The sequence below is a fragment of the Gallinula chloropus genome, assembly GCF_964237585.1.
Source record: "Gallinula chloropus genome assembly, chromosome: 3".
NCBI lineage: Eukaryota > Metazoa > Chordata > Aves > Gruiformes > Rallidae > Gallinula > Gallinula chloropus.
The window spans coordinates 7,749,758-7,777,324 of NC_140087.1; the positions used below are offsets into that span (position 1 = coordinate 7,749,758).

The 27,567-nt window shown below is 44.9% G+C and overlaps 1 protein-coding gene across 1 annotated transcript in view; it reads right to left on the reverse strand.

Moving 5' to 3' along the window:
- LOC311189787 (dermatan-sulfate epimerase-like) overlaps positions 1 to 27,567 on the reverse strand; it is a gene marked incomplete at both ends in the record, with an annotated part of 181,581 nt that overhangs the window by 18,157 nt on the left and 135,857 nt on the right. Inside the window, one exon of the mRNA XM_084261513.1 lies at positions 2,888 to 3,356. Coding sequence (XP_084117639.1) covers positions 2,888 to 3,356 — 469 coding nt within the window. The remainder of the gene's footprint in view (positions 1 to 2,887; positions 3,357 to 27,567) is intronic.

The window sequence follows — 27,567 nt, forward strand, 5'->3', positions numbered from 1 at the left end:
CTCATGCTCTGCTAGCTTACATGAATGGGAACCCAATTACGGGTGTACTTTGTTATGTGGTATAAAATGACTGTTGTAACAGATTAGAAAAAAGACAGAAGTGCTTCTTACACTGCATCTTCCGTGCCTGTATCCATTACCAGTAGGCTCCTCAGAACTGTATCCTGAGATACTGAACCATGTTTGGACTGTTGAGGATTCTCACTAACTTTTAAAATGTCAGTCTCCTTGATTTCCTGGCATTCTGGGGCGTTTTAAACAATATTGATTTTATCCAACTATCACACACACCAGAAAGCAGAAGTGTATTTTGGTAGTGAGACGTAAATTTTATTTAGTGTTTAGATTTGCGCCTGCCAGTAGCGCTCAGGCCAACACTCTACTTGTTCTCCGAGCCTTATCCTAAGTGGAGAAGTGTGTGCAGAAACATGTTGCAGTTGAGTTGCTTAGGAAAACCAGATTTATATAATCTGTCTGTCCATGGCTTCAGCTTCTGAACCTGCTGACCTGTTTGAGCAAAGCCAGACAGATCAGTACATGCCTAAGAGATGTTACATTCCAACAGTTTCCTGAAAAACACTGTTGGACTAGGGAGAAGGATCTATATTAAGTGCCATCACCAATGGAGCTGCACTGCAAGCTCCACGTTGACAGCATTCAGCTTTATGTACTCATGGGAGAGCAAAAATGGAAAGCAGACCCACGTTTCTGTCACAGTGTTTGGCTGGCTGGAGGTTATACAAAGGGCAGCATATCCCAGCCCAATGGGCTATGTTTCTGATTTCCCTCTTCAGTCCTTCCTTCCCCTACCACGTGCCTTGTGCCCACTAACTTTTGCAAAGCAGAGAACCATGACTAAACCTTGATTGTTTGCTGAATGACATGTCTACATCAGAAGGGAAAGATGGGAAAAGCATGGCTTCTTTTTCACTGAGGTAACACAAGATACTTGCTTGAGAAAAAACAGCAGTTTGAGGGAGGTAAATAACATCAAAGCCAAGTGGAAATAGGATATGTGCTCAGTCCTGATCGGCATCTGGTCAAGTGGGACAAAGAGCATCGTGGCAAGGGACAGAGGAACCACAATTAATCCAGGGCAGGAATCACAGGACACAAGGAACTGAAATGAGGTTCCTGAGACTGGGAGAGACGTAGGAAACTGAGAAATACACACACAAATAACTTCCAGTGCCCAAAATAGTACCTGGTCCTCTTTCTTCTTCCATTAAAACAGATGAGCATGTGTTTACACTACCCAAAGCAAGTTAAAGAGTGTGAACAATGAAACTAGGGAGAAAGGTGTTGACCTTGGAGCAGCCCATAGGTCCTGCTGTAGATTATTACGTGTCCTTGGGTTCACCTCTCTACGGCCCTATCCCTCTGCCAATGTGCCAGGAGGAACACAGACTGCCTCTGGAGGCAAGTAAGGCTGAAGATTTGTATTGTCATGCTTCAGTGGAAGATTTCTGGAAATTATCACTGCACTGTTGTGCCAGTACTTTTCTTCTCAACTGCCACGTGTCCTCTCTTCTGTGAGAAGCACCTTATGCCCATTGTGTCCCTTCTCTCCCACAACCTCTTTTGTTCCAGTCGCTGTATTTCTGTGACTCTCACCATTTTAATACTTGGTATAGGGGAACTCCAACACTGCAAAGCCTTTTAAGTTACGTCCATCCCAAGTTATGCCGACTCAAATCCAGCATAATTCCAATGACAGTCCATGGAAGGATGCCACGTGTTGGTTGGTCTTAACCCAAAGGAGGTGAGAGCTCATCATTTGAGCAATTAATACTGCTTGAACAGCTAATGCTTCCTCCTGTGTTGGCCTGACACCTGTCTCAGGCTCCTGCTGAGCTGCTGTAGGACAGCAGCAGCAATAGAGAGGAGCACTGCCCCATCACAGCTCCAGCTCACCACCCTGGACAGAAGCCACTGTCCTGTCAAGGCCCACGTTTCTGTCCTCTGAGCTCCTCACAGTGGCAGCAACACTGGGCCATAGTCTGTTGAAGTGCACTGAGTGGCAACTGCTGCAGGGGGGTAGGGGAAATGGGTCTGCTCAAAGAAAAAAGCGGAGATAAATTGCTGGTGGGAATGAGAAAGGAAGATGACGAGAGAGACCTTGGGGTCCCAACTGCTTGACTTACTCCTACAGTGAGAACATTGACCTTCTGTCCCCACAGAAAGTGTGGGACAGCAAGGACAGACTAACTTGTGGATGACACCTCACATCCAGGTGAAGTTAACCCTGGAGGTGGTCATCAAAATGGCAGTTACTCAGGCAGTTCCAGTGAAGCAATTGTATGGACAACTATCTTTCTTGTCTTTTCTTGTATAAGGAGAGACCTAAAAACTCTAGAACCAAGTGGAGCTGCAGGTCTGAACTGAAGCTCAGAGAGATGTTAAAGCAGACTGCAGAAACACAGAAGTGTCATTTTCACCTAGATCTAATTATAGCTTTTTTATAGGTCTTCTTTTCCTGAGGGGAAAATTATTCCCAAGAAAGGATTACACAAAAGTTACGTATGACTTGGGGTGGGGAACATAAAAAAATAACACTTTCAGGACTTTGACACAAATCAGATATTAACCCCTGCCTTCTGATTGGGGGTGGGCTTGGATTGGTTTAACTTTACAGCATTGGAAAGGCTCATGCTCCTTCCAGCATTGATTTGCACCAGGCTAAGTCCAGTAAAGGTGAGAAGCTGAGTGTCACTGCTGGCCCAGATGAGAGTAAATGCATTCAGCAAGTTAATCACTGTTAAAGTGAATGTTAGAACAACTGAGGCAATCGAACCAATTCCCTCATCTACTCACTCCCCTAACAGCAGGCAGTTTATACAGTAAGAACAACTATTTTTAAAAAAAAACAAAAAAGACAAAAATCTACCAACTAGGCTGAGCCGCCATCCTCTCCATGTAATCCTTGGCCATGCTGATGGCCTCCAGGTTTTCAGGGTAGAGCACACAGAACATCGCCAGGGCCCCGAGGTTGTTGCCATAAATTTCATTCCACCGAGCGCTGAACTCCTTCGGGTCCCAGGGAGGAAGGTACTCCAGGGGATAGGACAGCATCGTCTGCACCGCCTCGATCAGACGAGCCGCGATGTGCTGGTGGGTGGTGGCGGCCTGGAGGCGCAGAGCCTCCACGTCTGCTTTGGAGAAGTAGAGCATGGGGTAGCTGTCGTAGTTGGCGTTGACAAAAGGAACCATCCCGTCCGGGTCCTCCCTGGCGCTGTAGGCAAAGGCGAAGCAAACCACGTGTATGAAAAACACACTTGGGGCTCCCCGTGTGTGAGTCCTCATTGTGGCATCAGATCTCCAAGCCTCAGTGGCAGCCAAACCATCTTTGAAATATCCTGCGGCAGACAGACATGGGAGGAAGCGTTAGAAAAATGAATCCATGAGACATTATAACTCAGGATGTTCTCTAAAAATTCCAATTCCATCTAGACTTAAACCCCCTGTATTGTCCACGTGGCTTTCAAATCAATTCTGTATGAACACTTCGGATGATAACGACTGAGCAAGTCAACCTAAAGAAAAACCTCAACACTTTGAAGAAAGCCCCATCCTTCTTCCCCCATCTCTCCCTCTAGTAGCTGGCACGAGATGAAGGGACACACTGATTTCAAATAATTGCAGCGGTACCTAACGTGGAGCGGTGCTGACTGTACTGGCAAAGCAGAGAAGGGCGGGAAGGGAGGAAGGAGGAAGGGGGGGAGAGCCAGAGAGTTTTGTGCTGGCGGCAGCCAAGCCTGCGTGCAGCCTTGGCTGATGTTAGCAGCTGGAGAGGGAAGGATGAGGAATGCTGGAGGTTTGTGCCGGGGTCATTTTATACAGCGCTTGAGGCCTCCGGTTCTGACACGTCCTCATTTTCAAAAAACACAACCCCCAAAAAAACCCCCCAAAAAACAAAACCCAAAACATAAAACACTGAAATACTTTGTCTTCAGGGCATTTAAGGATTTCACGTTATTATTATTACTATTACTACCACTATTTTTCCAAGGGGCTCTTCCACTTTGCATATGGAGATTTCCTGCCAGCTACCAAGAAAGATGAATATTGAATTAAAGTGCATATTTTCCTACATACACGACTTCTTAAAATGTGCTCAAATGGCAAATCTATGCAGAGGTTAAATGCCAGTATTTAAACATAGGATGTCACTATTTTAAAATTACCAACTATCTAGCCTGAAGTCTCAGATAAAACATGGCCAGGATTCCCCTGAGGAAAGCCAGCAAATTCCTAGAATTCTTCCAAGGGTAAAGGTTACAGAAAGCAGACCCAAGAGAGGCAGTTTTATGTAAATAATGAACAGTAGTTTTCAATTATTAAAAGGAGAAATAGTCAGAAGAAAACCTAAAAACAAGTATGTTTTTTTTTTTCCCCATGGAAAACCTGTTTCATAGGATCCAGTCATAAAACTCGTAAGAAGCTGAAGTACAAAGCAACCTTTTATTTCTCCCCACAGATCCCTACCCATAGATGTCAAATTTTTCAAACAGAAACTTACAGGCTGCTAAAACTTTATTTAGAGACCCACACTCAACAATGTCATTACTATGTGCATAGACAATGAGACAACCTTGACAGACTGGGTCCCTCCAGGAATACTCTTGGAACTTGTGTTCAGCTCCTAAAATTAATTTGGGAGCAAGCATTTTTGGCCAAGTACACAATTTCTTGTGCATTCCTGCCCAAGGTAAAAATAATATTGCACCCTCTAACTGCCTACATTCATATATCACAGTGCACAGCATAATTGCTTTAACAGAGTGTAATGGAGGATGACATTTTCATTGTGTTTTTAATGCATTTTGCAAGTAAGTTTTGCCCTTTCTTGGGTGTAAACCAATTGCAGATCACGAGGTGGCTTATTTGGTAATACTTCTAGTATATCTACATTTTGTCTCACCACATCCACACATACAGGGAGACACACACCATGGCTTATCCAAACATACTCAAAGTCTACTTGTGTTCTCATCTATAAATAAGGAAACCATACAACAGCGTATTTTGAAGGGAAGAAGGTAAAAAACCAGCCCAACTGGAACATCATGTTTGAAACATAATGTCCTTTTTTAACTGTTGAGGAGAACTGCTTTTTTCATAATTAAACAGCTTCACAAACCCAAAACCAACATACAGTTCTTTTAAACACCTTTATGACTCTTTAGAACTGGGGGCTGAGGAAAGAACCTAAAAACAAACCTAGAAAATAAAACCAAAACAGTAAAAACTGCCTGTAACTTTTACTGCAATCACCAAGCTTCAGAGCATGAGCTCATGCTTATGCAACCAGAAAAAAATCACAGCTAGCAGTGAAGACTTCATGCATTCTTTTCCTTGGTTTGAGTTCCCTAATTACTTCTGCACATCAGTAAGAGTTATGCAGATAAATAGATTTAGGGATGGTTTCAAGAGTTGTCTAAATTAGGGTCTTTCTGACTAGAGATTGGGGAATACACAATAAGGTTGCCCAGAACTCCCTCTCTGTAAAGCTAGATGTGCATTTCCCAGCATTTTACCTTCACTGGACACCTCTGGCGGTGTCTAAAATTCCTAGTCCACATTTTAAGAATTCAGTGACCCCTCTTATTTTTCTCCCCTTATGCATACATGCATTTAATAGACAAACTAAACCCTTTTTTCACCTTGTACCTGAGAAGCAATCACCATAAAACACTGCTTAGACTAACAGCAGCACAACTGGAGAACTGATTTATAGCACGTTCACAGGCAGCCTATTCAGAGTCAGGATCCGGGTGAAAGTCAATAGGCAGTGACAAAAGCACAACTACAAAGTTATTCTTATTTATTCTTGGTTAAATCACACTGACACCCTTCCTATGATATGATGACAATAACTCACAGCAGCCAGGGCTCTGTGAAGCCAGTGAGCCCTATCCTATACCTTTGTGGGACTCAGCTTGGTGTGACTGGTAGATGGGAGGAGGCAGCAAGGGAGGAGTCTGCCTTCCTTTCCATGCAAACCTCTTTGGAGGCACCAGCCACAACCACCTGGAGAGAAATCCCCAAGTAAGGCCCAGCACGGCATGAATATGGCTCAAATCATACCACAGAGAGCAAGGAGAGAGACCAATGTTCCATGTTGGATCATCTGTGATGTCCTTAAAAGCTGGGCCAGCAAAAGTAATAATGAAAAAATAAAAATTAAAAAATCAAAGCTCCCAAGAGAACAAGAATGGGTTTGCAAGCAGAACTATCACCCAGCTAGTGAGGAGACAGGGACTGCGTGGTTCTGGGTACAGCCATGGCAAATCACCCCATGGGGATTTCAAACAGTGGAACTATCAAGCACTTTTCTCTGATAAGCCCAGACCTGACCACACACTTCACCGACTTGTGCAGGTAACACCCTGAGTCATCACTCCTCAGTTTAGCAGCTGTTCAGAAACTAAACTGATCAGGAAGACATACCTAAAACCACTTGCAAAAGAAACAAAGCACTGTCAGCAGAAGGATGTGAACAAACCCAGACACATTTAGGGACTATTTAACATTCATTTCAATGGTATAAATGTACCTAGGGGGAGGGGAGCCAAAACCCATGACACAGAACGCATGTTCAACTGTGTTGAGCTCTATATTTTGACATTGCCTTAGTTCACTTACTCGCATACTGAAAGCTAAAGAAAAACATACTACTGTGCAAAAATACACATATGAACCTTGACAGCACAGCTTAGGTGAAAGCCAGAAACATACAGATAACTGGACATAAAACTCAAATTTATCAGTTGTGAGTGAACCTGCTACAAGTTTGATACACATGCCTCAAAAGAACAGGACCTCTGGCTTTCTGATTGCTTAAATCACACTCACCATTTTTTAAAGTTCTTACTCTCATATTACACTACATCATTACCAAGCACATCTTCCAAGAAAAACCTTACTAAGCAACTCAAGCTTTTCTGAGAATGAGGGGATTATTCTTCAGTTTGAAACCCATGACCTGGTAAAGCATTAAGTGGAGAGTGAAGGATGCTTGCCCATGGAAGAAAATGCTTACATATCATAAGCTTTGAAAAGATTCTAACTTAGTCCTAGATTGAAAGAGTATTTGCCATGATTTCCACTTTGCTGCCAGCAGAAACAAACAGTAAAGAACATCATGTATTCTAGAAAAAACAGACCAAATCTTAACTATCACTGTTCTCCCCATCCCTATCACCAAGTAGATGTTCAGCTGCAGAAAGAAACTCCAATCCTATTGTAAAAGCAATGCCAGTAACCAAACTAGCCATTGGCACAGGCAAATAAATTCAACAAATAAACTGGTTTTAACACACTATCTAAAGAAAAAAAGAGAGGTCTTTCCTCCTGCCCCTTGTGCACAGGGAGGCTGCTCCAGTGGAGAGAGCAGAGGAGTGGGAGAGGGGCAGCAGAGGGGGCAAGGAAAGGACAGCACTGTTGGGACCCTCAGCTGGCACAGCTATCATCGAAGCAATCTGACCTTCTTGTGGATCACTACAAATATAAAAACATGTAGAGAGTTGTGTCTTTCTGCAGTATCAGTTCTGAAGAGCCATGTATGATGTGTGGATGCTGTTTGCTGGGACACACGTGCCGCTTCTTGAAAAGCAGAAGTTGCAAGTGTCTCTGCTGACACCTCTTACACCAGCCCATGACTCACCTCTGACACCAGTATCTCATCAACCCTTCACATCCAGGAACAGAAAAGGTGTGACTTCTGGTGACTGAAACCTCCATGAACTGGAGGCATCACAACACCACAGTTCACTCAGAAAGAGCTTTTCCAAGCCCCGGTGCTGGCTGGGACACAAAGAAGTCAGACTTGCCTGCTCAGTCATACTGGGGGCAGCTGTCACAACACACAGCTCTTGCCTATACTCAGTGCCTTCCTCCACCTCACTGTGACCCACCGAGGTCTTGGACCATCTTCTACCCCACCGTGCACCCTGGAGAAGGCTAATGAACACAAACATGAACAGGAGGTCTCCTGCCAGAAGGAGGTGGATGGAGTTGTACCCTTGGTGAGAGCTGGACTTCCCACTCCCATGCTACTTTCTCCTAGATTGCTCAGAAGATGCTGCAGGCAAACTCCTGGCATCTCTGCTGTGAATATGCTGGCTTTCCTCTGAATCCCCCTGGAAAGTACCTAGCTGTCTCCAGAGAAGGTGAGAAGATCACTGACATTCTGCTCAAGTATCGAACCTCTATGCTTGTAAGAAAAAAAACCAACAAACCCCACGGAAAAACTTAACTACTTTAAAAGTCAAAATTACAATTTCAGACTTATCTCCATATATTTTGCATTTTTGTCTTCTTTTTGGAAGCTCCAGTTTTCCACAAAGGCCACAGTTATTATTGCTACCTGAATTACCTCCACAAGTGTTTGGGTAGACAACTGTGTTCCTGAATTTAATGGAAAATCTACTCCACCACACAGACAAAAAGCAAATCTTCAGGTTCTGCCTGCACCTGTTTACCTTAGACAATAACCTCTGAGGCAGGAAGGACTGAACTTTCACAAGAATTTTGAATTGCTTCTTGATAAGTTATTCTACTCCTTTTTTTCCCCCACAATGCTTAGTCGGCTTCAAATTTCAGGTTGATCAAGCATGTCACCCTGCTTTTGCCACAGCTTAAATTACATGGTTAGGTCACCTTAGAATCATAGAATGGTTTTTGTTGGAAGGGACCTCAAACATCAAGTTCCAACCCCCCTGCCATGGGCAGGGACACCTCTCACTAGACCAGGCTGCTCAAGGCCCCATCCAACCTGGCCTATAACACCTCCAGGGAGGGGGCATCCATCACTTCCCTGGGCAGCCTGTTCCAGTGCCTCACCACCCTCACAGGGAAAAATTTCTTCCTAATAGCCAATCTAAATCTACCCCCTTCCAATTTAAAACCATTCCCCCTCATCCTGTCACTCCATGCCCTTCTGAAAAGTCCCTCCCCGGCTTTCTCATCGGCCCCCTTCAGGTACTGGAAAGCTGCTGTAAGATCTCCCTGGACCCTTCTCTTCTCCAGACTGAACAAGCCCAACTTCTGCAGCCTGTCTTCATAGGAGAGATGCTCCAGCCCTCTAATCATCTTCATGGCCCTCCTCTGGACCTGTTCCAACAGTTCCATGTCTTGCTTATTTTGGGGACTCCAGAACTGGATGCAGAACTCCAGTATTTTGTGAAGCTGTTCAAAAGTACTAGTGCTTAAATAAACAACTCTAGCACCCACTGCTAGAACAGCTAAGAGAGTCACAGGTATTTTAATAAGGAATGGTCAACCACCAGCAAAAGCTGCTGCTGTACCAGTGCCATCAAACTCATAGGTAATATTGCAGTAAGATGAGCTTGGTATCTTGTGCTACTAAATGTAGATGCGCACACATCTTGCACTGATGCTGACAGCTGCCAACATGTGCTTAGCTGCCTGCTATGAGGAGTGCTAGGTTAGTCAAGAAAAGCAAACATCTCTACAAGCCCTTATTTAGCACTTTGTCCAAATGCCTCAAGTCATTGGCAAATCTTTTCACACACACAATGACTTGGTTGCTGACAAAGAAGCAGAGTCTATAAAACTGCATTAATCAGTTGGAAGTAGTAGTGTTTTAAGATCATGATGGAGAGCTGTTTTGTTCAGCAATGTCAGTTTTATCACTGATCCAAATATTTTGCAAACGTATTTTAAAAATGGGAGAGTAATTATGTCCTCTTACTGCATCTAATGACATTCCAGTACTAAATAATGCAGGGTAAGTGCACAAAAACAGAGAGGTGAAAGAGTCAATAGAGACTTGCTCCTATATATATGGAGATATATAAATATATATATATATATCACCATTTGGTTCCTACTGACTCATAGAAACATATCTGATATAGCAAAATTAGAGAGCAGATGGAGCAGGACCAAGAAAAGTATAAGTATAACTTTGTACTGTAACAAACACGATAAATCTACTGACCAAAGTTCCAAGCTGTGTAGTTCCCACATCAGCATCCAGTACTGCCAAGTCCCTCTCCAAGCTGTGGGGCCAGACACCAGTGCAGGAAATTCTCATGTCCCAAGGTAACAGCAGTCAGGTGTCTTTCCTCCACGGCCCTCTTGGTCAGTCTTGACTACTTGCCTCTCCAATAAAAATGCTGGAAAGGTGTAAAAAACCCACTGCTTACAGCTCAAAAAATACCTATTATGATGTTACCCACCAGGGGACATGACTTCATTTCTTCTTCTGATTTTTTCACTATGAGAAATATGCTAAATCACAATTACGTAACATTAGAGGTATTTAAAAGCTTAAATACTATGAGCCCAAATATAATTCAGAATTAAATCTACAGCAAAATAAAGCATAGCTCAGGTACCCAGGTATTAGTATTGCACTTGCTCTGAAGCTATCTGAAATAAAGCTTTGAATCAACCTATATGCCTAAAAAACAACTGTGATATGAAAATCATAAAGGCAGCCAGAAGCAAACAGTTCCTATAGGAATTGTCAGTACATGACATCATGCCAGCAGTCAAGATTTAAACTTGAATTTAAAATACTAAACTTCAAATTATTTAAACTATTAAACCTTAATCCTTTGATCTATGCACAAGATTCAGTGGATCTCTTCAAAGCTGTACATGGCCGCCTGAGACCATCGCTCTGGTAGCAACGTAGGGTTGCACTCATCCTCCAGCATGCTACAGACAGGACAGCAACTGCAAAGTACTTTTATAAGTTTACAGTGGGACTTGCAGGGTATCTGTGAGGGAAGTTTCATCTGTTTATTCCTTTCACTTCAAAGCTTATTTGTTTGTATTCCCACTGCATATATAAATTAACAGGGCACACGCATGCGTGCACTGAATGTGGAACCTTTTCTCTGCCTCAAGCAAAAACAAGATTTAAATCGTCTGCATGCCCAAACCATAATCTGGGGATTTGGAATTTTCTTCTACTTCATTATTTATCCCAGTGCATAAATGCTTTCTCAATAGTTTGGGCTTTTTGCTTGCACTAACATTAGCATTCCTAACCCTTACCAGGATATTTTATTCTGCACTTCATCATATAGAATGAGTAAGAAAATCATTCTGATATCCAGAATCCCGAAGGTGATCATTCCCAACTAGTACAGGCACATCTCTTATGGCATCTGCATTCACAGAATGAATCACAGAATCACAAGGTTGGAAGAGACCTTTGAAGATCATCAAGTCCAACCATTCCCATCCTAAGCTAAACCATATCCCTAAGTACCTCATCTACCCTTGTTTTGAACACACCCAGGGAAGGTGACTCAACCCCCTCCCTGGGCAGCCTGTTCCAGACCCTGACAACTCTTTCAGGAACAAATTTTTTTCTAATATCCAATCTAACCCTGCCCTGGCACAGCTTCATGCCATTTCCCCTTGTCCTATCTCCTGTCACCTGGCTGAAGACACCATCGCCCACACCTCTACAACCTCCCTTCAGGTAGTTGTAGGTGGTGATAAGGTCTGCCCTCAGCCTCCTCCTCTCCAGCCTAAACATCCCCAGCTCCCTCAGCTGTTCCTCATATGATTTGCCCTCCAGCCCCTTCCCCAGCCTGGTTGCCCTTCTCTGCACTTGCTCAAGGACCTCAATGTCCTTCTCATGGTGGGGAGCCCAGAACTGCACACAGTACTCAAGGTGTGGCCTCACCAATGCCGAGTACAGGGGCACAATTACCTCCCTAGACCTACTGGCCTCAGTCACTTTTACCATGAAAGGCATAAACAGATAAACTCCAGCAGAAAGACTTCCCATAAATCACCAGCAGGTTTTGGTTTATCCTGAAGAACTTTTTAAAAGGCCATTTCGATAATTAAGAATAGAGTTCTCTTTTGCTGAAGTGTCACCATGGAAGGTAACTCAAACAGAAGGCAGTTTGAGAATTTTCATATAGGCCAAACCCAGTATCTTAACTACACTTGTCTGTGCCATGACTGTCCCAGAAGTCAATCCTGCAAACCACTCATCCACCTACTACATTGTCACAACACGTCAGACACGCATGGGGCCTGGACTGTGATTGCCACAGAAACACAGAGCAGTAGTAACGCACCTTCCTGGCCCACACACATAGACCCAGTCAGGGGGTCTGTGAGGATGTGAACCCTTTGGCATGGGGTGTCACAAACCACGCTTAGGGCTTCCTCTGGCAGCAGCCTACAACCCAAAAGCACGACTGTGTAACTGCGGAGTGAAGGAAGAGACAACCTGAGGTAAGCAAGGCTGTGGTCTCCGCGTGGATCGAGTGGCAGAACTGTGGTGTGGAGGAAGAGCTGGAAAACCTTCAGAGGGTGACTGCAGTGCCCAGGAGGTGCAAAGAAAGGACAGAAGAAAATTATTCATACATGTGAAAGGGGAAAGTCGATTTTACTGCTGTCAAAACAAAATTCCTCCTGGTTCTCTGAGCCCACTCAGACTGCTGCATGTCATGGAGCTTCCCTCACTTTTTAGCAGATGATTTAAACATCAGAAACTTCTGATACTGAGACAAGTGTTTCCAGTACTTTCCTCTCATTTCTTCCCTCTTTTCAAACTAATAATTTTTTGTTAGTCTTGAACTTTATTCTTTAAAACACTTGTCAATGCTTTAAGCCCCTTAAGTTGTCAGTCATCTCTACTATGTACAATTAGGAGCTTTTCTCTTTTATGCTTGCTTTTAGCTGCCTCCAAGATGTTAGAAACAAATTAAATATTCTAGCTAGAGCTTTGCAAAGCCAGTTCTCACTCTCTGTGTATCTATATCTCTACACTTCAGTAGCTGAAGATCTGAAACAGGTATTTTTATTTGTAAAGCATTTCCACAGGACATCCTATTAACAGACAGGAATTCTAAAAACGCATCACATCCTTCAGTTGCTATGGGATCAAAACTCATTTTAACCATGTTTCCATATCCTGTTTATGACTCAGTCCAACTCTATTAAAATTTTGTTTATTATTTATGTAAAGGTATGGTGACAGCATGTAGGAACACCAGCAAAGTCTATTTATAAAAAGACTTCCATCTAAGCAATTAAAAAAAAATAATCAACAGTTGGTCTTATATTATCTACAGATCACCTTAAAATGTGTGTATGCAAGACTTCAAATGTGTATTCACAGAGAACAACTCCCCTTTCATTTGCTACAGGATAACCACCTCTGCTTGCTGACCTAAACTACACCACTCTACCCAGTAGTCACATCTCACTGCAGATCAAGATGTTCGTTATTTTTGGTAAAATTCTGTTATCTCTGCTGCTTTAATCTGTTATCTCATTATCTATGGGGGTTTTATACATACACACACAGATATACACAGATATATGCTACATATAGTTTATCCATCTATCTCTTCACAGACATAATCCCTATGTAACCCGAAGCATCAGATATTTATCAGAATACCCCTAATAAATAGTGACAATTACATTTTCATAGACAGAAGCCTGAAATGGAGGTGGAGATAGAAGATCACATTATTCCTGCAAAAATTTAGCTACTTACAGTTGGCATAACCAATTTGTGTGAGTAAGCATCAACATGGTCAACTAGGAAATTTAGAATGTTATCATCTCATTTCTGACCTTGAGTTGAGCAAGCACAGACCTCTCAGCAGAACTGAAACCTGGCAGATTTATTTTTTTTTGCCAAAACAAGTGATGCATCACAGTTACAAGGAACTGATTAAAAGGCTTTAAAATGACATGGCATCCACAGAAATGCTTTCAAACAACTTTTGAAAATACTTTAATTAAACTCGAGGCAGCCACGTGATTGGAAGACTTAAGAGGGCATACCAGGCTGATCTCAAATATTCAGCATTTTTACTATTTCTGATAAAAACCAACAAAACCAAACCAAGAACACATACCAGGACAGCTGTGGCCAAAGAACTCTGATGGTAAAATGATGTTTGTCTGCTACCAAGATACCATACCTGCCTGATTCTAGTGACCAATCCTCCACTACACAGCAGCATTGCTGATTTCTGCTGTATATTCCCTGAGCCTGAGTGAGGGGCAAACCAGAAAGAACGAAGGTAATATCAGACTGTGCACATAATGGCAGCATTGTGTCTGGGCTTTCACACCTGACCATGTCCCAGGAGCGGATGAAAGCCTGATGTCAGCACCTGATGTGAGAAACTACTCCCAGCACTCTGTCCTTCGTGTGATTCCCAAAGCTCTCCGTCACCAACACTTCACTTCTGCTAAACTTCTACTGACAAAACATTGATGAGAAAGGTCCCAGGGGACTTCACCTGAATTTCCTTTTCCTATCAGGCTTTAATCCCCTCCTCTGCTCCTTTCCATCCTGAGCAGATAACTGAGCCTGGCCAAAGTGCTGCGCACAAGGGTTTGGGGGGGAATTTGCAGCTCTGTTGCACCTTGCCATATTCCCAGCTGGGCTAGCAGACATCAGTACAACCCTCACCCATCTAAACAGAAAAGCAGCTCAAAGGAAGGGCTTTCCATCAAATACTGAGTCTATTTATAATAAATACACAGCTACAGTCTTGAACACAAACTGGCACTGCAGTTTAACAGCTTTAGGGGACTATGCTACTGTAACTAAGCTCTTTTATCTACCTCAGCTGAATGGAAACAGCGAAGAAGGTGTATACAGCCAGGACAGACTTGCTGCTGAGGTATCATATTTACCAGTTAAATACAACTTGCCAAAGCAAAAGCCATTCTCTTTCACTCACTCACCAGGCACTTGGATTACAAAGTTTAAACTGGGACTATGGAAAGTTGTTTCTTATTTTTTTAATCCCTTCAGCAAAAAAACCAACAAGCCCAACAGGGCAAATGGACTTTGTTTCTTGCAAAATGTCCAGGAACAATAGCAGTAGTAACTAATTTTTTTTTTCTGCTCCTTGCTAGAGTATGTTGTGTGTGCCAGATGTGCAAGTTTCCACACACAAGCCTAAGAATGTTACTCAGTTCTAGCTAAATGCAATCACTTCTGAAAGAAGGGTCACTTGGGCTTTACAGACTCATTTACAAACTCATTGAACCCCAGTCCTCACTGCTCAGTCTGCTGAGCACTGATGGATATGACCATTTCTCCACCAGCATATAAACTCTCTACGTTCCTTCACAGCCCAAATTCTGCCTGTGATGGGAATGACTTCCTGCTGCCACTGATCAAGGCTTTGTTTGAACTCAGTTTTGAAAAAGCCTATGTGCTGTCTGTCAGTGCATTAGGGAAAAGAAATGGCACACACAGACCTCCTAAGCACAGCGTTTTTAAAGGTGGATGCCTTTAGAAAGTACCAGATCCTCAAACTAGCTTTTGGTTACTCTTTACTGTATGAAACCTATGAAAACCCCATCTAACATTTAGCCAGGTAACTAAACAGGTTTTCCTCTCCATCATGGTGCAGACATTTACTAATTGTCTTGTTAGAATAACTCATATAAGCTGTAACAGAAACTGAGCTCTCTTAGGCAACCAAGATCTACCAAGTTGTACTACAGGCAATCAGTTTGTTCAGTTCATATATTTCTTCCCTTGCATCCCATATTCACTGTGACCAAAAAGCAGGTTTCAGATGAGACCGTACAGGAATATGCAGTGGAAAACCAGCACCAAGTATCTTCTGAGGTCAGTTTCCACTATAAAGGATACACGCATATTTACAAACTTTTCTCATCTCTTGCTCTTGCATTAAATAACAGCATTTGGTTCTCTTCAGGGCAATTCCAAATTACACAAAGTATCACAATGCTTTTGCAAGCTCTTATCTTGAATAACAAGAAAAGAAAATGGCATTTTCTTGAACTACCAGTAGTTCAGTCCCAGTAAAATACACTGTGGTTAGTATAGTTTGGGTTTGAGTCCTAGTGAAGCTGACAGATAGCCAAGAAAATCCTAATCCGCAATTGCTACTTTGTTAACTTCCATAAAAGTTGGGCTAATTTAGGTCACTGAAGAAACACACACATATAATCAATGTCACACAGTAAAAGAACTCATAGTTGAAATACTCCTTAGCGCTTCTGTTGGAGAAACTCAGTCAAGGATCTACAAGCAGTTATGAAACAAAGTAATTAATTAAACTTCTCAACACCCCGGTGAAGCAAGCAAGCACATTTATCTGTTTTATGAGGAAGGAAACAGAGCCATGGAGAGGTGGAGTGGCTTGCCCGAGGCTACCCAGCAAGAGTCTTTCAGAGTAATAAACAGCATCTGAATTATTGATTCCCCACTGCTGCCCTTGAGCTGAATTCTTCCCTTTTTTGAAAGGCTGCAATGAGTTATAATAATTGTTGGCATGATAAACATAGCGTGGCAATATTTAGCTGAGATTTTCTTTGTCTTTGTTTAGACTATATTAAAACTTTAGTGTTATTTAAATTGTAATTGATCTTCTTAGGGCAACCAAAAATCTCCAACTGGTTGAGCAATATTTCATGCACATCATTCACAATTGCATCTATTTCTTGTATTGCCAATTGCTTATGCCCAAAAAAGAAGCCACTCCAGCCTGGACATGCAGGAAAAGATAGCAGCTCTATCCTGTCTCAGGAGGGAACGACTGAAAAGCAGCTTTCAATGATACCGAACCGAACTCTGAGAGCTGGCACCAGGTGCACCAAGTGATGACGCGCTGCCTCCATGCAACAGGAATCCCAACTTGCCATCCTGGCGCTGAGGAGACTGAGGTTCGTGGGTTATTAACCGCGGTCGCAGGTCACTTACGACTTTTACAAGGAGAAACCCAAACCAAAACACACAGACACCCCAAGAAAGGAAGGGGAAAGCGGCAGGAAGTCGCACCGAGCAAATCTCTCTTTTCCTGTCTCCCCGCTTCCCTAGGCGCGGGGCAGGGATGCTACCGCTTACCTTTCACACCCGCATGTTTGGGAGGCTTAACTCGTCAGCGAAAGGCTCGGGTCCGGGCTCCGGCGGCTGCGGTGCTGCGGGAGAGCAGGAGGCTGTCAGACGCGGCGCCCTGAGGTACACCTCTCGGCAGAAAGAGCCCTGCCTCCCCGCACGCACCTCCCGCCGGCACTCGGGGCCCATCCTGCGCGCTGCCTCCGGAGGGGCGCGGGAGTGCCACCGGCCATGCCCTGACAGCACCCCCGCCCGCCTCTCCGCCGGGGACAGCCCGGAAAAAGACCGTGCCTGGAGGCTGCTCCCCGCGGGACGCCCCCGGCCACCACACCCCGCCCCGTTCCCGCACCGGGTGGATCCGGCCCACACTTCGCGGTCCCCGCCGAGCGCCCGCCCGCACCTGGTTCCCACTAACGCCGCGGGCCGCCACCGGCGCCTCGGGGATGGGGACGCGCGGGGCAGCGGGAGCGCTGGGCCCGACCCTTCCTCCCCGGATCCACGGGTAACCAGCGCGCTCAGCCCAGAGCGGGCGGAGGGGCGCTCCCGGGGCCCGCCCCGCCGGCAGTCTCCCGGAGCCCGCCGCGGGCAGGAGGAGCGGCGGCGGGCGCTCGGCGGAGCGGAGGGTAGGGATGGGATAGGATGGAGGGGAGCGGAGCGCCGCTCCGCACCGCGCAGGCACTCACCGCCGGCGGCCCCTGCCTGGCCCGGCCCGGCTCGGCGCGCACTCACTGCTTGGCAGCCAGAAAGTTTCTCTCCTCCGGAGCCCCGGGGGACGGAGCCGGGAGAGGCGTTTTTCAACTCAGGAAGAAAGTGACTCCCCCCCTCCCGCTCCACCTCCCTCCTCCCCGCCCTCCTTCTTTACCTCTCCCCGGTCCTCCTCCTCCTCCTCCCCCGGCCCCGCTGGCCCCTTACGCCATGGCGGCGGCGGCGGGCAGCGTCGCGGCACCGCTCCGCTCGCCGGGGGAACCGCCCGGCCCTCACGGCTCCGCCGCCGGCTGCGCAGCTTCCCGGGCGCGTCTTTAGTTCCGCGTGTGCTTATTTCGTCCTGGCTCGCCTCAGGGTTTTTCTTCCCATCCTCACCCGCTTCCCCCTGGCCCGCAGTTCACAGACATACCCTAGTTCTCCCCCTGAGCGGGAGGACTCGTTTCTCTACAGGGAATAACACCTCGGCCCTTGGGTTTTCTCTGCCTGCCCCGTATGGCACCGGCACCACGGTTCGGGCAAGGGAGGCTGCGGAGGTTAAACCATCCGGGGTGACCCGTTCGTACGCAATATCCATCTCCAGTGCTGTCACCGGGCTGCGTGAGAGCAACAGGAGGTCCCATCCCACAGCTCCCGGGAGGCAGCGAAGAAACAAAAAGCCGGTTTGTCGGTGTGAAGCACGGGGTGCCCGCTCACACCAGCACTTCCCCTGCCAAACAACACCCTGAGACACCATTCAAGCCAACCACACGGCCAATTTATTTGCAGCTGCTCAACTGAAGAGACTTAGGAAAGTAATAGAGAAGAGAGGGAAATAAATGTCCCTTTGGAACAGTTACCTTTGCTTTCCTACTCACTAACCAGGGAAGAGTACAAACTCTGCGTATTTATTGGCTCCTAGAGCTGAGCATGGTTCCTGCTCTTCCATCAAGATGAATAAACTTGTGGAACCTAGGTAAAACTCGTAACTATACATTCCCCTTCACTCCTGTTGTATAGTGATGACTACTGACAGTCTTAATAGGGATCCACGAGCAGTTGCTGCAAAGTCCAAGAGCAAATCCAGAGGCTGGAATGAAACACTGCTTTTTTACCAGTAATGACATGCCTAAAAGCACTAAGTGCTTCAGCTTCTGTCATGCAAACACTAGATTAATCATGATAAGAAGACAGATGGTTTCTCACCATCTATTTGAATGGTGTCTTCTACTGCATTGATAGTAGAGTTGTAAAGTATCAATGTTGTGACATGAAAGAGGACAAGAATCACAGAATCACAAGGTTGGAAGGGACCTTTGAAGATCATCGAGTCCAACCATTCCCATCCTATGCTAAACCATATCCCTAAGTACCTCATCTGCCCTTTTTTTTAACACATCCAGGGAAGGTGACTCAACCCCCTCCCTGGGCAGCCTGTTCCAGGCCCTGACAGCTCTTTCAGTAAAAAATGTTTTCTAATTTCCAATCTAAACCTAAATATCCGGTCTAAAAGAAGAGCTACAGCCTACCTGGGTCTGAACAGATGTGTCTGAGAAGACAAATCTACTGGAATTTGTAAAATCACCATCATAGGATGCCTAAAGTGATGATGAGGGAGGTGTCTTAAGTACTAGTCACATGTTTGCATCATTAGGTATTTAAAAGTATTAAGTATCTGACTCTAAGGAAAATGGCATTGGCCCTGACAATTCTGAACAGCATAATGCCCAGATGGCTTTTGAAATCCTCACCTTGGTCTGTGCTTGTTTCCATGCTTTAGAGAAGCTGCACTGTGCTGACTTGTCACGACTGAATACCTGAGCCAAGCACCGTGGTTCCCCTTTCACCTCCGCTCCCGGTTTCTGTCTTGCAGAGGGTGAGCTGGGCTGTGCTCGGGTCTTGCTTTGGTGTGCAGTTAGGCTGAGGTGGGGATTCACATGAAGAGCAGAGAACCACAAATCCTCTCAGCCTTGTATCCTCATGTACAAAACGAGACCCATTTTACTTCCCAGTAGCTCACAGGGGCTTGTCAGGCTAAGTAAATATATTAAAATGTATAGGATGATTCAAAGATATCAGAGAGGTGAGATTTTTCCATTCTGGATCAATATGAGCATTGCCACTAATAATTTTTAAATTAGAATCACCCCAGGTATAGCAAGCATCATATGTGTGAAAGACTGAAAAATATTAGCCTAAGGATGCAAAGATTGGAGGAAGAGCTGATAACATTTTTGCAGCAACATAAAAGCTGATAACATTTTTCAGCTACTGAAAGTTGCTGAAAATGAGATAATAATCTCTTATCCACATCCTTTGAGAACAGCACTTACTTTGCAGTAAGAGAAATCTAAGCTGAATAGGAGGGAAAAAAAAAGAAGGTATCTGTAAGGGTCCATAAAACAAGAGAGAATGTCACCTCTATCCCTGGAGGCTTTTTAAAGTACAAGTTGGACATATATTTGACAAGAACAGTTCAGGTCTAGCAAGTCTGATGGATCTTGCCTTACAGCCAGGGTGGAACAGGTGACCTGTCAAAGTCCTTCCCAGTCCTGTTTTGGATCTTTATGTTCAAAAAACCTACTTGCACAGACAAGATTATGTCTCCTCTTTGATGTCCTGTGCCCTTCACCTCTTTAGCAATGGGTATCGCCTCCTTTGCTAAGGCAGAGCTCTGAGATTTGCCAGCCTTGCTGCAGGCCAGTGAATTCCTTGCTGATGACAGCAAGAAAAAAAATAATGAAACAATGTCAATCTGGACCAGAAATTCTGTGTGGGATCCATCTAACCTCTGAACGTGTCATGCACTTTTGTTCTATACTTGCTGATAACTCTCTCTGATCTGGTCAAGTTAGATTGTCTTTATAACTACAGAGGAAAAGAAATACTTTCAGGCCAGAATTCATCTGACCTGTTTTAGACATCTTCTTCAGGACATGACAAATCAAATCCTCAAGCTTCCTATTCTTGCCACCAACTAGAAAGTCTGTTTAAATGACTGACCCAGTAAAGTACCATCAGACAATTTCCACACCCTTGGTGCTTCTGTCCCTGAAAACTCCACCCCCTCTGTTCCCAAGTAGCAGAACCCTAGTTTATTTGTTCCCTCCTTCTTTTTTATTGGAAAGATCCCACTAAGATTAATCATTTGTGTAGCTGCACATTCCCTTAAATGACAGCATCTGACACAGAAGCATATAGCAAACTGACCTTTCAGGTGGCATTGCTCCAGAATGCATTTAGGAGAGGAGCTAAATTTACCTTTTGGAGCTAAAGACCATTGACTTGGCTAGGTTATGTGGAGCATGTTCCATGGAAATTATGGGAAAATTGTTCAGGTCAGAAACTGTTCTACTCATACGTCACACGCTCTTTATTTTTCCTTGGTCTATATGTCAAGGAACTTTACCAGGAATATGAAATGACTGGTGTCTGTGTGACTGAGCCAAATGTATGTGGGAAATGTTGCCTTTTTCCAACAATGGCAATTTTTTTAGGTCTTACACAGAGAATTCACTGTCTTAGACACCCAAGTACACCGTGCATGTCTTGAAAATGTCTGCTGCGTCCATGACACTGTGACCAGACAGCTCTTGGTTGTGAGGTCTTGAGAACATCTGCCCTTTCCCCCCCTTATGTTAAATGATGTCTGAGAAAGGAAAACTTCCAAGAATCATAGAATCATTAAGGTTGGAAAAGATCTTCAAGATCATGTAGTCCAACTGTCCCCTTACTACCTCTATCACTTACTAAACCATGTCCCTAAGTATCTCATCCAATGTTTCCTTAAACACCCCGAGGATGGTAAGTCCCTGGGCAACCTGTTCCAATGCCTAACCACTCTTTCTGAGAAGAAATTTCTCCTAATTTCTAACCTGAACCTCCCCTGGCACAACGTGCAGCCATTCCCTCTTGTCCTATCACTATTTGTCTGCAAGAAGAGGCTGACCCCCAGCTCACCATAACTTCCTTTCAGGTAGTTGTAGAGAGCAGTAAGGTCTCCCCTGAGCCTTCTCTTCTCCAGACTAACCAATCCCAGCTCCCTCAGCCACTCCTCATAAGGTTTGTGTTCCAGACCCTTCACCAGCTTCATTGCCCATCTCTGGACAAGAAAGTGGCCCTGTGGTTATCTGTCTGGTTTGCAGGGAAGGGAAGTGTGTTTGATTTTCCTGCTGCATTTTGATGAGCTAAGTCAGAGGATGTGAAGAGGGAGCAACCCCCCCATCACTGTGCTAGGGTGTTGGGAAAGGGAGGCAGGAGAGCTCCATTAAGTCAGTGACTCTGGGCTCATCCTCTTTGGAGGAGACACAAAGTGTCTGCTGATGCTGCATACATTTTAAAGCCTCTGGCTCACACTTAGTCGTGAAAATGGGGGGGATGTTTGCTTTCTCCTTCTTAATGCCTGAAGAGATTTGTCTGGAGAGGGAAGCTGAGTGTTCACACACACAGTCTTGGCTGGTCCTCTCTTTCTTCCATCAGAGCCTATGCAACAGCAATTTTTTCTCTTTTTATTTTTCTCCTCTGTGTGATTATTTATTTTTTTAGGGTGCCTCCCTGTCACCCAAGTCCTTTCCTCTGTGTGTGACTTGTTCGGTCTTTACTTCCCATGTAAGAGGCACTTCCACTTTTATCATCAAATGACAAAACTCTTCAAATGCAAAGAGAGAAAAATACAAAATTCTCTGGATTCTTTCAATAATTCTCCACAACAATTGATTTTCTTTTGACCATACCCCTTGTGATCCCTTCTTTTGTGTCCAGCTGTGGTGAGTTCTGATCTTAGCCTTGTGAGCTGCAGCCTGTAGGATGAGAGCAATTATGCCAGTTTCTTCTTGTGGCTGAACGGCAGAGTTACAAATCTGGGTATTTTACTTGCGTAATGCTCACCCTGCCTTCCTTCATTTCGGGGCTCTGCCCAGCTCTTCCCCCTGGACTTTATTAGTGCTACATGAAAGCAGCTCTGATTTTCAAAACTTAGCCCAGTTCCAGCCTCAGTGTTGGCTATCTCCTCTTTTTCAGCCTGGGTGTGGACCAGACAGTGTCCTAACTTCGTTGTTGTTCCTACTACGTCCTTCAAGTTTATGAGAGTGTTGCATGATTCACAGCAGTTACTACTCGGGGATTTGGGGCTCTGGCTAACCGTGGAGGCAATGGGCAGAAACAGTCACAGCTCCAGAAGCTGGTCATGAAAAGGAGTGGTCTGAAGCCAACTTTACAAATCAGAAAGGGTGGGAAATCTGGAAGCCTTGTCTAAGCTCGTTAGGATGCCTTTTCTGGTTGGGGCACATTTAGTGTGGTGCAAAGCAATTTCTTTCAAAGGAAGATCTAGCCAGTTGTTTCCTACAGGTCTATTGGGTGCCAGGTATGTTTGTGGCACTGGAAAGCTGCATTAAGTGGGACAAATGCTTCTTCCCTCCTATGTCTGCTTCTGTAGCACCAGACTGGAAATGCTTCTGGCTTCCCCCACAGATGCAGCCAAACTATCAGTAGGGTAGCTGGAAGGGGAAAGCACTGGACCTGTTTCCTAAACAGCTCTTCTTTGTATGTAAATGGAACATCTTTCTCTGCTTTACATTTCCTTTCTTTCCCTCTTTCTTGCTCTCACCATGTGTTCAGCCTGCTTTAGCCCGAGGCTAGCAGACAGAAAGTCAGATGAGGAAAAAAAGTCCCTGCAGATTTCTCAGCAAACGGGAAGCTGCAGCATCAGTCACAGCCAGGAGAGGCAAACGTGCAGACAGATTTATCGTCCCCAGGCAGGTCAGGAAGACAGCAGCCATAAAGCAGGTACATAGGTACTTAGCGTGAAATGCCCAAAAGATACCTGGACCAATGAAAAAATGGCATGTATCATCCTGTCTGTGCCTTTCAGCCTCAGACTCCATTGTGACAGCAGTAGGACCATACCATTTTTACTGCTTCTACATTACTGTAGACTTCAGCTGGGTTTAGGTTTATCTCCTCTATGCAGCTGTCAGGCTGCCTAACTGTTCTGCCCTTTCTTCATCCCTTGGCCTTCCTTTTCTCTGCTGACGATCATCAGGACAGGTTGGAGTGTGTGTGTGTGTGTGTGTCCCCACGTGTCACCCAGCAGCCTGTGGGTTTTCATTCCGCTCAATTCGTTGTTACTTTATGTTCTCAAAACGTGTGACCTTTCTCAACACAGCAACTTCTTCCCTTCCAGATTTCTGTGGTGTTATAAACCGAGCAGTAGCCCCTGGGGAGCACAAACTGTGAATGTTCACACTGAGAGGAGCCTTCTAAACACAGACTTCCTCGGTGCTCCCTTAGAGCCCACTGCCGCAATCTCCCTCTCTGGATGCCAGACATGTTGCAATCATGTTTTCCACTTGTAACACACTGGGGGTTTCTTAAGGCTAGAATCCACCTATTTTACGGAGTCACTTGGTATGTTGGAAGCCAAGGAGATAGCTAAACATCTGCTGGAATACTGGAAAATAGTTCCAACGTGTGCATTTTCCCCACCCCCAATTCTTGTGGCTCATACTTCCATGTCACTCTCTTCCTCCTGACACTGGAGATGTGTAAATGAAAAAAGTATTTCTTAGGGACTGTATTTGAACTTTCCAGTGACTTGTCATGTCTCTGTGCAGCTGCCTCACTCTGATTTGCTGTAGCCAAGATCAAACACAAACACAGGCATCAGAAATTCATTTCCACTTCAAGACGATACATCTGCAGCTCTGGAAGCTACCGTAGCAAGCAATTCTGCACACTTGATTCTGAAGCAGTGGTGCCCACCAGCTGGTTGCTCTGGCTGTCATCTGTACTCCTTGAAGACTGATCCCTCTCTGCTCCTAGTTTTAGGAGCTTGAGGAGGTTGATGCATCAGCATCAGCAGTTGGTTATTGTGTGTATTGCTCTGGGGCTTTGGTATCATCCTGTTCCTGTGCTTTCAGACATTTCAGGGCCCCCTGGAACCCTCTTGTGACTGTTCACTCACACACTTGTCCATACTTGTGGCCGATAGTGCACTTTACCCAGCAATATTGGTGTCTGAATGTGTGCACATGTATGTATACATGCATGAATGCATGCACATACTTTTAATAATATCTGTCTAACGATGGTCAAATTAATGGTAGTTACCAAATCTATTTTCTTAAATTAATTGTCGTCAGGTTCCAATTTTTTTTTGGCCAATTTTATATATGGATTAATATCAGTAATGTACCAGGTGTCTCAAATTCCTGTGACTTAATAGGAGAAAGGTTAGAGGAAAGAGGAAAACACCACATAATAGACGTACTTTGGTAGCACTTTTTCACTGTGATACATGTAAACTCCATTCCCCGATACGCTCTAGCCATTTATTGCCCTGTTGAGTTGTTAACTGTCAGCTCATGCTGACCCTCAACCTCATCCTTCTTGAGCTTCAGCTATAGGCCATTTTCCATCACCTGTCTTCCACTATCTAGAGATCTCCCCACTTACTGCCAAGGAGTGCTTAGTTTAGCTATTTAATTGACCTAAAACCCCTACACCTCCTATGAAATGTAGATGATTCCCTCATCCCCATAGTTGCTGGGTACCTGTGTCATGCGTTCCTAGCCCTTAACTGCTGCCTGTTCATGTGTATGTCAGTATGGATGCTCATGCCCTTTCTTCTGGGCAGCTTTGAGGGAGAAAACAGGGACAGAAAAGTTCAGTGCTGCTATCTGTCTACAACACCACTGCAGCTGCTTCACCACCAGCTCCCAGTAGATATTTTTGAAGCCTTCTGTTGGTGTAAGATAAAGATTATTTTTTTTAAAATCTCTCAAGTTCCTAACATCATGCTACTTTCTGCAAAATTTAAAATAGCATCTTTTTTTCTCTGCAGGAATCTAATTTGCAGACAGCTCAGCACCTAGGGTTATCCATTTAAATTCCCAGTGTGAGTTGGAGGTCCCACAGGGTGGTGTAGCAAGAAAACTGTGGGTCTCAGGTATTATTTTGAGATAAGGCGAGAAAAGGGTTGCTATATTCATCTGTACTTTTATTCTTCAGAGGTGGTGGAGGCTTTAAAAATTGATCTTTTATATTTATTAGCCACATAGAATCACAGAGCTGCAACAGTGTTGTGATGGAAGAAGACCTATTGGATGTTAATGGGCTTGTTTTCCTAAAATATATCCTGAAAACGCTGCTCTCACAAGTTTTGGGCAGGAATGTCTGTTTTTTCCTCCTGTGTACAGTTTAAGAGAGTTCACGATGATTTCCTTCGCTCTTAAAAGGAACGTGAAGTTCTACAGCCTTTAAGAGGAAATGGAACTGAGCCTTTGGTCTGGTCTTTTAGGAGTCATTGCAAAACAGAAATACCTTCCTGGCTGGCAGAACCTGCTTTGCCTGGGCCGTGGGAGCGGTGGTGGGCGCTGCGCGGGCTCCTTTTGCGCTGCTGCCATTTTGTGTCTCGCACACACACACACACACCCCCCCATCATCCCAGCTTGCCAAAGGGGACTGGAAGCCGTAAGGTCCTCGTGGTTTTGAAGTGTCTGTGATGGTTTCTCACCCAAGCGCGAGTACTGCAAAGCCGTTAGGACCGCGTGTGAGAGAACCACCTCCGCGCCAGTGGGGAGCGGGGGAGGTTCTTAGCGCGGCCCTGATTAAATCAGTTCAGCTGCAGCGGGGGCAGAAGTTCCACGCGGCGCTTCAGATGTTTTGCCCTTCTGTGAACCGTGACATCTGGGGAGATGCAAAACCTCTGCGGCCTTGCCCTGCTCGCCAGAGAACTGCTGTGAGCACCCACCTCACCCTGAGGAGGTTTCCCTTCCAGCTTTGTCCTAAATTCAAGATTGGGCATGCTGGCCACAGCTCCAGTCCACTGATCAGAATCCCCAGTTTGCCCTGTGAAGCTGCTGGCAAGCTTTTCGGGTTAGAAATGTCTGAGTCTGTTTAACTTCCTGGATTCCATCTTATTTTGGCCCCAATCCAGGCTGTGTTTTCAAGTTAAGCATTTCTATTTATAATGCTTACAGAAAAGTGGGATTTGCTTCTTGCACTGAAAGCACTTAGGAGAAAGCCTCTATTTTTTGGATTTCTTCTTCCTCCTGTGACTCACCAAGGAGGTTCGATGTTCCACTTACTCAGAACTGCAGAAAACGAAATTACAGGCAACTGGATTTATAATGGGATGGAGCCTTTCCCCTGGGGGCTTCTAGATGGGCCGTGTGCCTGCTGGAAGGCCTGGTTCTTGGTCGGTTGTCTACAATAGGTGTCTGTGGTGACACCATTATAGCCATTGTACCAGCCATGCTCTGCAGAGATAAGGTTCCTTTAGCTGTGTACTTCCCTTCCTACATCTGATGTTACGCTTCAGCTGAAATACTATCTGCCTCCAAGCATATGTACAGAAAGAGGCATATTTTGGTTTAAAAGTCAGTCACTTAAATGTACTGGAAGACTTGGCTTGCTCCTTCCATGATGCTGAGGAGAGGCAGGCCAGCTCATGCCATGCCCCCTTGCTGAGGAAGTCAGAAGCAACCTCTTCCTATCAGGTCCCTCACTGCATGGTGTAGTGTGTGACACACTCACTGTTCTGCACAGGCGAGACTTTATTTCTAAACTCGACTTTTGGAGAAGCTCTCTCTACTGGAAGACATCAAAGCTGTGAAAAAAAAGTGTGTTTTATACTCAGTGCCTTTTTGTCCCCCATGGTGGCAAAAGAAGGTTGATGTGGAAGCTCAGCCAGTGCCTTCTTGCTGTTAGGATCGACCTCCCTACTTATTTATATAATCTAACACTCTGCTGTTGTTTCCCTTGGTATGATTTAATACATATGTGGCTCCAGGAAGAAAGACTTCAAGGTGAAGTGTATGTGATTGTCACGGCCAAACAAGGCCACTGTGAGAAGTGTTAAAATCACGCCTTCCGCTGATGGCAAGAAAGATGATTACAAATAGGAAATAAGACTATGCATCTATAGGAAAGAGAAGCACTCCAAGGCCAGGTTGGAAACTATACATTTTGCCAGGGCAATAGGTGTTGGCCATTTCCCACTCCTCCCTCAGGTCAGATTAGGACTTCTGGGAAGAAAAATA